At 42.6% G+C, this 15,951-nt stretch overlaps 1 protein-coding gene across 1 annotated transcript in view; it reads left to right on the top strand.

Annotated features, from left to right (window-relative positions):
- The window catches only part of LOC144684058 (polymeric immunoglobulin receptor-like), a 78,231-nt gene that overhangs the window by 4,779 nt on the left and 57,501 nt on the right, over window positions 1-15,951 (top strand). Inside the window, exons 2-3 of the mRNA XM_078547772.1 lie at window positions 4,360-4,689; window positions 8,041-8,364. Of these exons, the coding sequence (XP_078403898.1) occupies window positions 4,360-4,689; window positions 8,041-8,364 (654 nt within the window). The remainder of the gene's footprint in view (window positions 1-4,359; window positions 4,690-8,040; window positions 8,365-15,951) is intronic.

The following is a 15,951-nucleotide window of genomic DNA, read 5'->3' as shown; positions in this document are numbered from 1 at the left end:
CGACCTGTTTAAAGTCCTGATTCATGGTCGGGAAATGGTCAGCCTGGAATTCAGTCCTGGCTTTGCAACACAACAACAAACACTCTTCAGGCAAGCCATGTATAAAATTATAAAATCATTTATAAAATATTGTAATACACTATCACTAGCTTTGTGGGATCGGTGAGAAGAGTTCACCATTCATATGAACAAGTTAGAAGACCTTTTACTTACAGAACTTACTGCACTTTGCCAGACCACTAAGCCCTGGGTTTTATTGTTTTTCTTATTTGATATATAATTACTTTAGATCATTTATGAATGTTTTATGGATTGACATGCAAATAATATGTTAACATGAATCTGGGTGTTAAGGCTAAAATGTAGGAGGGTCAATTTCCTGATGGAACTGGAGTGCAAACAGATATTCTCAAAGACCAACCCACAAGAAATAGAAATACATAGAAGTTACAAAAGGCAATCTGGCCCAACCATCTCTGTCAGTATTTGCCCTCAATGTGAACAAAGAGTTCTAGCCCCATTTGCCCTCCATGTCCCCATTCCCCTTTCGACACCATTTCTTCATCTATCTGACTGACTGTTTAAATATTGACTGTTTTGTCTGAGCCATTGACCGTGGAAGCGAATTCCACAGCCGCACAACTGCCTGTATGAAGGAGTTTCTCCTGCCCTCTGTTCAATCTGTACATGCAATCAATGAATGCTCATTATTGATCCCTCAACTGCTGGAAACAGCCTTCCTCTGATGCCTTGTCCCATTTTTTCAGAATTTTAAACGCTAACATCATATCACCCCATAATCTATGCTGTTCTGTTAAAAACGCCCCTGTTTTTCATGTCTTTCTTTGTATTTCCTTCATGCCGGGCAACATTCAAGTGAAACAAAAACAGAAAATGCTGGAAAAATTCAGCACATCTGGCAGCATCTGTGTAGAGAAAGATAGAGTTAACATGCAGCCCATTACAGACCTGAAATGTTAACTCTGTTTCCTCTCTCCACAGATGTGGCTGGTTCCGCTGAGCTTTTTGTGTTTTAGATTTCCAGCATCCCCAGCATTTTGCTTTTCACATTCAAGTGAATTGACATTGTGGTGGGGATTCACTCAGCAAGTTTGAGTTGGAAGGATTTATAGGTTGAATACGCAACCTGTTTGGCCATCAAGTCCTGAAGTAGGACTTAAAAATAGAGCTCCTGGCTGAGAGTCAGGGACACTACCCACTATGCCACAAGACCTCCTATGGGCATAGCACCCTCACTAAAAATTCATGCCCATCATATATTGTGGAGCCCAAAACTGCACCATGCTCTAACTGAGGTTTTAAGGTTTTATATATTCTCAACCTCTTGTGACAAATCCTAGAGATCCATGGGCTTTTTTGACAGCCTTAGTGACCTAAGATGCTAGTTTTAATGTCCTGTGAACCAAATCCCTCTGCTCTTCCACAGCACTGAGCCTTCAGGGTACAATTAGTAGAATAAATTGTGGTGAAGTGTGTAGACTCCCTGACTCTGAGCCAGAAGCACCAGGTTCAACTCCTACCCCATGACTTGATGGCCATGTACATATATGTCCACCAGCTCTGAAGAAGAGTCATTTGAACTTGAAACATTAACTCTGTTTCTCTCTCCACAGATACTGCCAGATCTTCTGAGCTTTCCCAGCATGTTCTGCTTTTATTGTCCATTTTATCAATATCCCCTTGCAGCTTCTTTTGATCTGTTAATGAATTAACTATACTTTATGTTTTGGTGTCATCAGCAAATTTTAACACCATTCGACATCCGTTAATTAGCCATAGTCCATAAAAGACCATAGGCATTTGTCTCAATAAGGGTGAGGCAATTAGTTCTCTATAGATGTGGGGCATCACTGCACAAGTATGTGGCAAGGCAAGGAGACAGGCCTCCATGAACTGGGGATTGAACCCACACTGTTGGCGTTACTCTGCATCACACTCTAGCCATCTTGCCAACCAAGTTAATCGACATCCAAATCATTAATATACAGTGAAGAGAAGAAGGTCAAAGAACAGAAATCTGAAGGACACTATTGCCTGTCTCCAGCCAATGAAAAAAATGTGTTTAACTCTTACTCTGCTTTTCCCTGCTAACCAACCTTTAATCCGGTTCACTTCTCTGCCATGAGATGCTGCTTAATTTTCTAGTAATCTCCCATGCGCTACTTTGAGAAGGTAAAGGGGTCTGACATCTTGAACAATCAGCTCAATAATGAGTAATCAATGATCTCACACTAATATTAGCATGCACATTAAACTCCTTGCTATTTTCCCACCAAGTTCTGAGGTGTTTCACCAAGCTAATCAAACATATCACTGCAGTCATAGAAAGGAGGGCAGAAATTGTATAAAACAAACTTAGGGAATCATGAGTGATGTGATGTAGCAAATTAATTGTCAAATAAAGAGGGTAGAAATGCCAAAGCATTAAAGAAACAAAGGATGTGTAAAGAAAGTGGGACTCTTACTTCCAGCTGTTCGTCCACTGACGGCTTCCCATGAAAACACAGGAGAGAGAACACCTGCCCCATCACCTCCTCCCACATGGTCCTCATCTGGGTCACACATTCCCCCCAGGCTTCCCACTTCCTTCCTTATTCCCTTGGCTTCATTAATGCCTGAATGCTTCTATCCATGACTTGAATGAGATGGATCTGTCACTTTATTCTGCTTCCATTCCTCTGGCTTTGCTTGTGTTTTTTATTTACTGTTTCTGGGACTGTATTAAAATGCCCATCCACCTCTTTTTCAGCTTTGATGAAGGTTCCGCACCCAAAATACTAATTTATGCATTTTTGTCCACAGATGCTGAAGGGCTGGCTGAGCATTTCGAGCATTTTCTGGGTTTCCCGCCCCTCCCCTGTTTCTGGTGTACTCTCCTTTCACTGAGTGCTTAGTCTTTTTGCCCCACACTACTCGGTCAATTTCGTGACCCCACCCCCAAACTCCAACATCAACCATACTCAGCAAATTATCATTTTTAAATGAAGGAACGAAATGTAAAATATGTCAAATTTACTCTGTCAATTCAAGTTTAGGTTTCACCTGTGCAATGACGTAGATTTTTAAGTGACCGATTCCCTCGGGCAGTAGGTGGGGAGGGAGGTTGGTGAAGGTAGGTAGAGCGATCTTGCCACCTACCCGGGGGCATTGGTCCAAGGTCTGATCCATTTTCAGTGACTACTCACACTTTTGGAGCAGTTCATCAAATGTTTTTAAGGCAGAGGTGGATAGATCCTTGTTAAGCAAGAGGGTGATGGGTTATCGGGAGTAGGTGGGATGCAGATTTAAGGTTACTATCAGATAAGTTATAATCTTATTAAATGGTGGAGCAGGTTCGAGGGGCTGAAATGCCCTACTCCTGCCCCTTTCTTGTATGTTCGTATGTCGATCGGAATGTCAGGAGGTCTGGCAACTCGACTGCAGAGCACAGGCTGGTGGGGGTGGTTTAAGGTGGAGGTGGGGGTGAGGGGGTAGGAGGACTACAAAAAAAAGTCAGGCAAGAAGGCCTGGGGGCAATATTTGAGGGGCCGGAAAGAGCTTTAATTCTCCACCTCACCCGATAAAAATCATTTTTAATCCCCCTTCTCAATACTTTGAGTGGACGGCAATGTCCCTTTAAGGACTGCTGGATAGATTATTCAGTACCAAGTGCCAATGGACAGAGTTACGTGACATATGTGCCACTCATTGGGACAATAAAATTGCATCAGGGTCTTATTGACGTCAAGTTCCTGGCAGACACCTGGACCGATCGATTCCAAGCCTCTGGAAGAATGATGCAGGCCCACATGTGGACGGGAATGGGATGCAAGTGTCACTTTAACCCTGTAACCACTCTATTCACGCCCGGCCGAGAAACTAAAGTCAGTCCCAATGAACCGTCAAGTGTTCACTTATGCTTACTATTCAGGTTAACAACATTAATATAGCTATTGAATTAAATAGTGGCTGAAAATTACGTGTTTAATCTTAAAATATGTTTGCTTCCAATTTTTCATGCAGATGGGAGAGGGACTTCTGACAGGATACAACCATAATAATAAGGCTTTAGTGCTGATCACTAAAGTGGTACAAAATTCCATATAGACATCAAAACAAATTGACCAGTTACAAATTCAACATGTAGCACTAGCAATTCAATAAGGCCCTTCAGGAAATTCCCATTATGCTGATTTGAGTGTGGATTTGTCAAGCATATTGACCCAGATGCTCACAATAAGTCAGATTATACATGGTCAGTGGAAGTATCCATAAGGCTGAATGGCTTTCCCTGCATCCATCAAGGCTTTCTTCCAATGCGTGGTACATGACACAACCCATTGCTTTCTGCTCTAACAGGCTCACACGGAGTAGTCGGACCAGGGGAGGTGAACGGAAAACTAGGAGGGTCCATCACTATCAACTGTCGCTACAGCGTACCGAGCAAAAGGAATTACGAGAAGTACTGGTGTAAGGGAGAACAGAGGTTTTCATGCGCAGTGATAGCGGGCACTCTAAGAACACAGCAGGACAGACTCAACAGCCTGGTCATTGTGGACAACCAAACCAGTGGAATGTTTTCTGTAACAATGAAGCAATTATCACTGGAAGATGCGGGCTGGTACTGGTGTGGGATAACAATGCTGGGCAAGGATGAAATGACTTCTGTCAAATTGAATGTTCTTGAAGGTAAGCTGAGTGATTAATCAGCGTTTTTTGACTTCAAGTACAACATAAGCATAGCCGTTTGGTAGTACAGAACTTGAGTATTGATGAAAAAAGAGATATTTGATGCTGCCGTCAATCCAAAAAGACGTACTGCCTAAAACACAAACGAGTCATGTGCCAGTGTCAGTGTGGTGCTAGGTATATAGGCCGTGCATCCCAAAGACTGGCAGATCATGTCAGACAGCATGCCCCTTCTGCTGTTCACAACAGGCAAGGTACAAACAGAACCTAACCAGCCCATGCTTGCAAAACTCAAAATACCGTGTCCAATATTACATGTGATTCCGCGATTGGACAACATTTGCTAAATAATCCTCAGTGCGCTAAGGATTATGCTGACAGCCAATTTAAGATTGTCAGTCAGGCTTGCAGTGTGGCACATTTGCGTGTGTTGGAAGCTACAAATATTAATACACAGGGCCCTGTTCTTTGCAGACAGATAGAACATGTACACACATTGTGCCTGTTTCAGCTAAACAAAGTAAATGACCGCCATTTGCTGGTTCATTCCCCAGGGCAATGTCTTGATTAATCAGAGTCATATTGCCTGGTTTAAATTTCAAACAACGCGTGGCAGTTAACTGTCAGTCACCATCAACTGGTGCATTCTACATGGCAATGCCTCTACCAATCAGTGCCCACTTGCCAACCAATCAGCACCCTCTTCTCATACAGTATAAATCTGTTGTTTCCCCTGACATTAACATTTTCTTGCGAATTGTCCTGATGAGTGCAATACAAGCATTCCAATATATGAACTGTTCACTGTGGCTGTTATCTGTTTCAACGGAAAACATTCTTAGTCCTGCTGGATTAAAATAAAAAAATTTCTCAGACTTAAAATATATATTCAGGAAAAATAAGCAACCCGCACATTTGATTGATATTGCAGAAGAATTGGATTTAAATAGTATTAAAAGAGGAGAGAAAAAGTGCTGAAAATCTGAAAGAAAAATAGTGAATACAGGTATATATGTACAGTCAATATCTATGCAAAGAAAATACAGGATAATGCTTTGGGTAGATTCTTCTTCAGTGCTGAAAATTGAAAGGTAAACAAGGAACATTGTTAATGCTGCAAGGAGGAGCAGGGTAAGAGCAGAGACACAGGAAAGGTAATGGACATAACTCTGAATCACAGAATGGTTACAGGGCAGAAGGAGACCATTCAGCCTGTCATGCCTACACTAGCTCTCTGAATGAGCAATGCACCTAGTGCCATTCCTATGTTTTTTCCCCCTAATCCTGCACATTCTTCCCTTTCAGATGATAATCAATTCCCTCTTGAATGCCTCGATTGAAGGTGCCTCCACCACCACACTATCTGGCAGAACATTCTGGATCTTAAGCATTCACTACATGAAAAAGCTTCTCCTCATGTCCGCATAGTGCTCCTTTCACTAATTACCTTAAATCTGTGCCCTCTCGTTCTTGATCCTTCCACCAGTGGAACAGTTTCTCACTATCTACTCTGCCCAGGCCTCTCGTGATTTTGAATACCTCAATCAAATCTCCTCTCAGCCTTTTCTCCAAGGAAAGCAGTCCTAACCTCTCCAATCTATCTTCCTCGTCCCTGGACCAATTCTTGTGAATCTTTTCTGCACCCTCCCAAATGCTTTCACATAACTAAGGAAGAAGGATGTTTTTGGTCTGGAGCAGAGGGTGGAGCCAGTACAGCAAAATGTGATAGAGATGGTTAAAAACTGGATAAAGAGATGGCGCTCTCACAGAAAATGAGCTGGAAAGTAACATATTCCAGATAGTTACTGGCATCAGCAGAATGCCCATCAACAGAGAGAGACAGACAGAGAGACAGACAATAGAGGGAAGAAAACAATCAGGGAAGAATCAGATGAAAATGGGGATGGCGGAAATTAGAATCATGGTTAATTAAATTCTCAAGATCAGAGAGAGAGTGGAAAACAGCCCCGCTGTCAAGGCAGAATAGATCTGGGGGAGGGAGATCTGAGTAGAAACGTATTAAATGTATCCTTCAAATGGACGGGCAGAGCTGGGATCTTTGCAGGTCTCAAGGGAGAGAGTGGAGTTCAAAGAAACGTTCAAGAAGAGAACAATTTCAGCCAGGCTTTCATTCCACAACAAGAGGCAGGCAATTTGTTCTGCCAATTGAGGCCATTGACAGGATAATTAAGATAATTAAAGACCCTGCCTGTCCAACCTTAAGGCTGGTGGGCAAGCCAGGAGCCCCAGTGGGCTTCTGATAATACATGAAACCTCATCCACTGGCGGGATGAGGTTTCATGTCTGTTTTAAAAAACTTTAATAAACTTTATGTGATATTTATTAACATGTCCCATCTCGTGTGACATTGTCACATGAGGGGGACATGCTAATAATTTTTTTATTTTTCTACTTTTTAAGTTTATAAGACTTTCAGCGCTCTCCCTGAGGCAGCACTTAGTCTCAGGGAGATGTGCTCTCTTGCCCACATGCGTGAAAGAGTGCACTCTGACACTTGGGGAATCCCTTCCCCCCCCCCCCCAGCACAGGAAACGCATAGCGCTTCCTGTCGGACGGCCCGCTGGGTGGGGCCTTAATTGGCCCGCCCACTCAAAATGGAGGCGGGGCCCGTTTCGGCGGCGGCAATTGGCTGCCCGCCCGCCGCCGAGCCGGTGGGGCCCACACGCCCATCAAGGGCTAAATTCTGCCCTTTGTGATTTGCACTTTTTTTCCTTAACAAAAAGACTCATCATTCCTCTCACACTGATATTATCTGTTATATATGCAATAAATATTTGTAAATTTTTTTGGTTATAACTGAAATGACGGAAGCCCTAGAAGACACTTTAATCTTCAAAGCTGAAGCTGAATATAGAAACAGTCCTATAAATGTCCAGCAGGGTGAATTCGAAAGCAAAATACGGCGAATGCTGGGAATCGGAAATAAAAACTGAAAATGCTGGAAATACTTAGCAGGTCTGGCAGCATCTGTAGAGAGAGAAAAACAGAGTTAACCTTTATGACCTTCCGTCAAAGTTCAGATGAAAAGTAGTCAATCTGAAACAATATTAATCTATTAACATCTATCACTGTCATTTTATAAGATCTTTGTTTGACTGGTAAAGCAAAAAGAACTTGCACATCTTTGACAGAGAAAATTTGAAACGTCTATGGAACAATGGGAATGAAATAAGTGAACAGCTCTTTCAGATAGCCAGCACGGGCGTGATGGGCTGAACGACCACCTTATGTGCTATGAAATACCTGGATTCTGCGATATTTGTCACTCTGTTTTACCAGCATGTACTCTCACGGCCTTAAGCAATTATATATCGCCCTTTATTCTTGCAGCTGGATTACCTGGGCTAAAACAAGTGAACGGGACTTTAGGAGAACCTGTCACACTGAATTGTAATTATCAAGTATCGTATTACAAACATCATGAGAAGTACTTGTGCAAGGGGTCAGAGAGGAAATCGTGCATTGTGATTGCTACAACTCAAAAACACAATGCAAACAGCGGTGAAAGGATAATTCCTATGGATAACCAGACCAGCGGAGTGTTTTCTGTGACCATGACTGAATTATCCACGGAGGATGAGGGACTTTACTGGTGTGGAATAGATATCATCGGTTACGACAGTATGATTCCCTTACAACTGAACGTTCTTGCACGTAAGACAAACATTTATTTCTTCCTAATAAGCAGTCTCTATATTCTTAAATAAAATGTTAAATGTTCTGCTAAGGGGGACTGTTGTGACACGCACTGTTGGCTTCTTGTGATTTATCTGATCCGTTAGCAAAGTAAGAACTTTTTAGGGAGAGGAGATTTCACATGATCCTGTGCATGTGAAGGTGTTGGAATTCTAGGGGTGGGAAATGGACCTTGGCATAGAAGGAGGCCATTCTTCTACCAACTCCCTCTCCCCCTCCAAAGCCCTACACCTCAGCAGCAGCTGGGCAAGGAGAGCCTGGAATACCAGCTTGCTTCCCCAGAAATTCCATGCGATGCACTTCCTTTTCTGCTGAGACCAGCTATTGGTGTCATTTGGCTCCCATTATGCAATGTCTATTGGAGAAGGTGCCAGAGAAATATAGAACCATAGAACCATAGAACACTACAGCACAGAAAACAGGCCATTCGGCCCTTCTAGTCTGTGCCGAAATATTATTCCGCTAATCCCATTGACCTGCTTCCAGTCCATAACCCTCCAGACCTCTCCCATCCATGTATCTATCCAATTTATTCTTAAAGCTTAAGAGTGAGCCCGCATTTACCAAGTCAGATGGCAGCTCGTTCCACACTCTCACCACTCTCTGAGTGAAGAAGTTCCCCCTAATGTTCCCCCTAAACCTTTCCCCTTTCACCCTAAAGCCATGTCCTTTCATGTTTATCTCTCCTAATCTAAGTGGAAAGAGCCTACTCGCATTTACTCTGTCTATACCCCTCATAATTTTGTAAACTTCTATCAAATCTATAAATATCAGCATTCTTAAATCAAAAGGAGAACAAAAGGCTACTGAACAATTTTATTTATTCATTCATGGCTTATGAGTGTCGCTGGCAACGCGAGTATTTATTACCCATCCATTATTGCCCTTGAGAAGGTGGTGGTGAGCTGCCTTCTTGAACCGCTAGAGTTCATGTGTTGCGGGTACACCCACAGTGCTGTTAGAAAAGGAGTTCCAGGAGTTTGGCCCAGACATTGTGAAGGAACAGCGATATATTTCCAAGTCAGGATGGTGTGTGGCTTTCAGAGGAACTTGCAGTTGTGGTATTCCCATGCACCTCCTGCCCATGACCTTCTAGATGGTAGAAATCGCGGGGTTGGAAGGTGCTGTCGAAGGAGCCTTGGTAAGTTGCTGCGGTAACCCTTTAGATGGTACACAAGGGAAGGTAATGAAGGGAGTGAATGTGTAAGTTGCTGAATGGGGATGTTGATCAAGTGGGCTGCTTTGTCCTGGATGGTGTTGAGCTTTTTGAGCATTGTGGGAGCTGCACTCATCCAAGCAACTGGGGAGTATGGCATCACTTTCCTGACTTGTGTCCTGTAGATGGTGGGCTGGCTTTGAGGAGTCAGGAGGTAAGTTACTCACTGCAGAATTCCCACTTCTGACCTAGTCATGTAGTCACAGTATGTATGTGGCTGGTCCAGTTAAGCTTCTGGTCAATGGTAACACCCAGGATATTGATGGTGGGGATTCAGTTATGGTAATGCTACTAATCTTAAATCTTCACCCAACTGTGTCATGCCCTCTCAAAGTAGCATGGTGCCACCCTTAAGATTTTGCTTCCTCCATTAAGTATGTGCTACTATTACACGGCAACATACCTAGGTGTTCAACCCAAACATGTCCACACCCATAGGATTAAGGATGTGCTAATGTCCAAGCATAGGCACTTCTGCCAATGCATTGAACGTGGTGGTGATCTGATGGGAAAAGCTGAGGAAGAGTGTATTAGAAGACCTCACAGTGACCTCTATAGCATGGCATTCCAATATTCTGGCAATGGCTCACAAAATTACATTTGCTTTTCCAATTACTTCTCCACATTGCCTCCAGCCACCTCCTTGGAATAGTTTCCATTGGTTTGTTATTGATTTTAGGCTATCCAACCTGGAACAGATTCCTCCCATTGTTTAAAAAATAGGTATAACGTTTGTTTAACTTCAGTTTTCAGTATGCACAGTACAATAACAACAACTTGCATTTATATAGTGCCTTAAATGTAGAAAAATGTCCCAAAGCTGTTCACAGAAGCATTATCAGGCAAAGTTTGACACAAAGCAGTATAAGGAGCTATTAGAACATGTGGCCAAAAGCTTGGTCAAAGAGGCAGCTTTGAAGGAGGATCTTAAAGGGGGAGAGAAAGGCAGAGTGGTGGAGAGGTTTAGGGAGGGAATTTTAGAGCTTGGGTCTTGGCAGCTGAAGCCACAACCAAAATTGGTGGAGCAATGAGAATTGTAGAAATGAAACTGTAGAGTAGCACTCAAAGGTTATAAGAAAGGTTGATGAGTAATTACCATAAAGGTGTTATTTAAGGGCAGTGTTCAGACAACCCATTGGGACAGATGTGAAATTGCCTTACTCTGTATCTTGTGCTGATTTGGGAGTGCTTGACGCCAGCGTGTTTGGAAAGAGGAGAAGTGCTTCATTTCCCCAGTGCTGACTTGGCTGTCTGAAGAGAAGTCTCTGCTGTGACAAACAAATTGGCAGCTGACCTTACTTCTCAAACTGACTTACTGGCAGTTTCAGTCAAACTCGATTTCTCATGTCAATCTCAAATTTATTTTGAAATGACACAATGTTCACTGCTGCGGTTAGTTTATACCATATGTGACTCAATGTGAATTTTGCTAATGTGCATGTTTCATATTTAGGGTCCAATATCACTAAATTTTTGCTCCCATGCCAGAGGTGCAGCAGGGTGAGTTCTAGGGCGACAATGTTTGGGGTTCTCTGGGTAAAGAATTTCTCCTGGATACTTTATTGGATCTATTACTGACTACCTTAAATCAATGGCCCCAATTTTTGGACTTTCCCACAAATGGAAACATTTTCTCTACATCTACCCCAACAAACACCTTCCTAATTTTAAAGAAAAGTTTGAGTAGGGTAATTATTTATGTTAAGTATAGAAAGGATGGATGATATTATATGGAGTCATTAAGTAAATTAAGTAAATTAATTTAATTAATTTAAAGTGCATGCTAATGCCATCATTCCTATCTATTCAGTCATTCCATTTGGATGTAAAGTAATGTGCAATTTATATGAGGATGTAGCCATTGTCAGGAACAATAACTACTCCTCACAGCATCAGTGTCATTTTAATATGAATTCTGCAAAGGGATGTACCACCATCAAATCTGCAACAATTTACAGCTAAACAGTAAGTTAATTTAACACTACTCGCTTTGACACTCATCATCTATTTTGTATTTGAAGACTCCATTAAAATGCATATGGTTTCTTTTATTTTTCCCACTGAGGGGAAAGGCAACTTGTTGGGTCTACAATTCAATTTATAAAATGCAGGTAAATATTGCTGCAAGCCAGAGTATGTAGGATCAATTTTAATGTCTAGCTTATTGTTGGTGAGCCACACCGTCAACACAAAGATGATTTTAAAAAGCCACATTCTCTATCTTAATATAAATGGACTGCAGCAAAGGTGGCTCACCACTACCTTCTCAAGGGCAATTAAGGGTGGGCAACAAATGCTGGCCTAGCCAGTGATGCCCACATCCCGTGAAAGAATAAATAAAAAATAATAGTTCCTCGACGCCAATTGTTTCTTTGCTCCCAAACAGTTAATGAACAGGACATTTATAAACCATAGGAGAAGTCTACAGCTACAGGACACAAAAGCAGAAGATTTCAATCTGCCAAGTGTCATTGTAGGTCTCTTATGCCAGAAGAGTGTCATAATGAAATTCAGTCTATTGTGCTGGTATGGCTCAGAGATTGCAAAGGACTGTGTAGTAGAAACAACACTGTTTTCAACTACATGCAATGTGGCAGGAAATAGAAATAAACTGTAGCAATTATAGTTTTGATAAACATAGGACTGTAGCTTTAAGAATAATCCTGTGTAGTAAGATCATGTGATCTGTGTAGACCAATGAGTTAGCAGCATGGGGAATCTCTAGGGGAATTCTTCTTTAGTTATAGAGTTAGATGCACACATGTAGCAGATGCTGCTGCTTTGTAAAGAAAGATCAATGTTTCCACCAAGAAAAGTTGCCTAGAAAATCAACCGTATAACAAACTGGCGATGAAGATAAATCGAATCCGGTATTGTCCCTCGCCCAGTGATTGTGAGTGTCTAAGATCATTAAAAAGAAAGGAAGAGATGCCACAGTTTGACAGAATCGATCCCTTTGAACCTGCCACAGATGACTGGTCTCAATATATAGGACATCTTGCATTCTACTTTCAAGCCAACAAAATCATGGGGGGAGGAAAAGAAGAGAGCAATTCTCCTGAGTATTTGTGGGAGCAAGACCTACAGTTTAATTCAAAGCTTGTCAGGCCCCAGTGCCCCTGATTCGAAGACCTTCAGTGAATTAGTAGACCTCGTTAAGGAACATTTCGAACCCAAGCCCTCAGTCACAATTCACGGAAGAGAGCCCTAGGAGGGACCATTGCTGCCTACGTGATGAAATTAAAACAACTACTGGAATATTGTGATTTCAGTGAAACCCTGAATGATATGCTCAGGGATGGTTTGGTCTGTAGTGTGCAAGAGGATGCTATTCAGCGAAGATTGCTGGCTGAAGTGGATCTTGATTTTAAGAAAGCGTTAGAAATAGTGCTTGCGATGGAAAGCGCTGTAAGGCATTCACAAGCAATACAAGGGGTGCAAAATGATGCCATTTTCTAGTTGGGGTAGGAACAGTCAGCCGAAAGTGGTGCGAAAAGCCGGGACTCCGCAGCGAAGCAGGAAACAGCCCCCGCTAACCAAAAATTTAGACGAAACAGCTTAGCAGCAAATTCAAAAGCTAATTCTTATCAACATGGAAACAAAGAGATTAAATTAAACTGGTCCCAAATTTTCCAGTTGTGAACAGGAGGACTGCCAAAGCTGCTAAAAAAATATGACACTGTCTTCCGGGAACTGGGGAAAATCAAAGGCCTACAGGCCAAGGTTTATGTGGACCCAGAAGCAACCCCTCGTTTCTTGAAAGCAAGACCGGCGCCATGCGCCCTGAGAGAGAAGGTTGATGCTGAGTTGAACCGGCTAGAGGGGCTGGGTGTCATAAAAGCAGTTCAGTTCTCAGAGTGAGCAGCGCCCATAGACCCTGTACTAAAACTGGATCAGATCTGTGGGGACTATAAACTAATGGTCAACAAAGCAGCCAAGCTGGACAGGTTCCCTATTCCCAAGATTGAAGACTTCTATGCTAAACTAGCAGGAGGGACAACGAATACAAAGCTAGATATGAGTCATGCATATCAGCAACTGGAACTGGAAGATGCCTCCCGAGAATGTGTGACCATAAACACTCACAAAGGGTTATATCAATACATATTCCTGCCCGTCGGTGTTTCTTCAGCCTGTGCCATTTTTCAGAGGATGATGGAGAGCTTGCAACAAGGACTACCTCAAGTTGTGGCCTACCTGGATGATGTACTAATAACTGGTTTCTCATAAAAGGAACACTTGGCTAATCTAGAGGTAGTCCTGAAATGACTTTTAGAAGCAGGACTGCGCCTAAAGAAGGAAAAATGTGCTTTTCAGGCAAATTAAGTCATTTATTTGGGTCACCGGATAGATGCCCTAGCGTTACACTCTGTTGAAGGGAAGGTTAAATCTATCAGGCACCTGCACCTAAGAACATCTCTGAACTTAAATCATTTTTAGGGATGGTAAATTATTATGGCCGGTTTCTACCAAATTTATCAATGGTTCTAGCCCCTCTACATTCACTACTAAAGAAAAACCAGCGTTGGGTTTGGAAGTCACCCCAAGAAGAAGCCTTCATGAAAGTCAAACAGCTCTTGCACCCTTCAAATTTGTCAGTGCACTACAACCCGACAAAGGAATTGGTGCTAACCTGCGATGCGCCCCCCTATGGAGTGAGAGCAGTACTACCTCACAAGATGGATGACAGTGTAGAAAGGCTGGGAGGCTATGTATCCAGAACACTTACCACAGCCAATAAAGGATACTCTCAGATTGAAAAGGAAGATTTGTCGATTATTTTTGGTGTAAAAAAATTCCATCAATAAGTGCATGGGCGACACTTCACTGTAGTATCAGGCCACAAACCATTTTTGTGCCTGGTTAGTGAGGAAAAGGCTATCCCTCCCAAAGCTTCTGCATGAATTCAAAGATGGGCCCTAACTTTGGTGGCATATGAATATACCTTTGTGCATAGGCCAGGGATTCATATAGCCAATGCCGATGCCCTAAGTCGCCTTCCTTTGCAAGAGAGCAATGACTATGTCCCAATTCCCCAAGAGCTCGTATTAGTGATGAATTTCCTGGGTTCCTCATCAGTCTGTGCCAGGCAGATAAGAAACTGGATGAATCGTGATCCAGTCCTGTCTCAAGTGAGAGAACAAGTGTTACATGGATGGTCCCAGGAACCAGTCTCTGGTGAATTGAAGCCATTTTTCAACCAAAGGCATGAAATGAGCAGTCAAGATGGTATTCTATTATGGGGGCACAAGTAGTAGTTCCTTCACAAGGAAGGAAGCCACTCTTAGTTGAGTTACACAGTGACTATCCGGGAACCTCCAGAATGAAGACAATAACGCAAAGTTATCTTTGGTGGCCAGGAATGGATGGTGATATTGAGAAGGTGGTAAAACACTATGTGCAATGCCAACAGCTACAAAGGTTGCCAGTGGCAGCCCCATTACGTCCATGGGAGTGAGCTTGTAGACCCTGGGTGAGATTGCACATAGATTACAGTGGTCCTTTTCTTGGAACCATGTTTCTACTGAATACAGTTGCTCATTCCAAGTGGTTAGATGTTTATGAGGTTAAGTTGCCAACTTCAGGCGCTACTATAGAAAACCTATGCCAAAGCTTTGCTATCCATGGATTGCCAGAAGTAATCATCTCAGATAATGGTACTGCATTTACTAGCACTGAATTTCAAATGTTTGTCTGCCTGAACGGTATGAACCACATGAAGACTGCACTGTACCATCCATCATCTAACGCACTGGCAGAAAGAGCAGTACAAACTTTTAAGGCGGGAATGAAAAAGTTAACAGGTGAATCATTGGAAACTAAACTTGCTTGTTTCCTATTTCACTACAGAACAACGCCCCCCCACCCCCCCCCCACCCCCCCGACGCCCCACCCCACACACACACACACACAACTACAGGTGCAACATCTGCAGAGTTACTGATGAGGCATCGTCTTCGAACAAGACTAAGCCTGATACCTCCCAATTTGGAGGAGAAGGTGGAGAAAAGTCAAGGGAACCAAAAAACGACTCATGATTTGCACAGTCATGAGCGGCAATTTACTGTTGGAGAAGCAGTATATGTCAGGAATTTCAGTGGAGGACCGAAGTAGTTACCTGGTAAAGTAAGTTCTGTGACCAGACCATTGTTGTAACAAGTGGAAGTGGAGGGCCAAATCACCCATAAGCATACGGATCATTTAAGAATAAGGAAGATATCCCAAAAAAATGATGTTCCACCTGTAACCATTGTTGAACCTGTGGTTCCTGTTGAAGTTGCTCAACCAAGGATAGATATGCCCGATGTCTCTGTCGGAGTGGATGACTC

The sequence above is a fragment of the Cetorhinus maximus genome, chromosome 8 (genome assembly GCF_964194155.1).
Source record: "Cetorhinus maximus chromosome 8, sCetMax3.hap1.1, whole genome shotgun sequence".
Classification (NCBI taxonomy): domain Eukaryota; kingdom Metazoa; phylum Chordata; class Chondrichthyes; order Lamniformes; family Cetorhinidae; genus Cetorhinus; species Cetorhinus maximus.
Note: the sequence above shows the minus strand (reverse complement) of the source record. Positions and strands in the feature narration are given on the sequence as shown.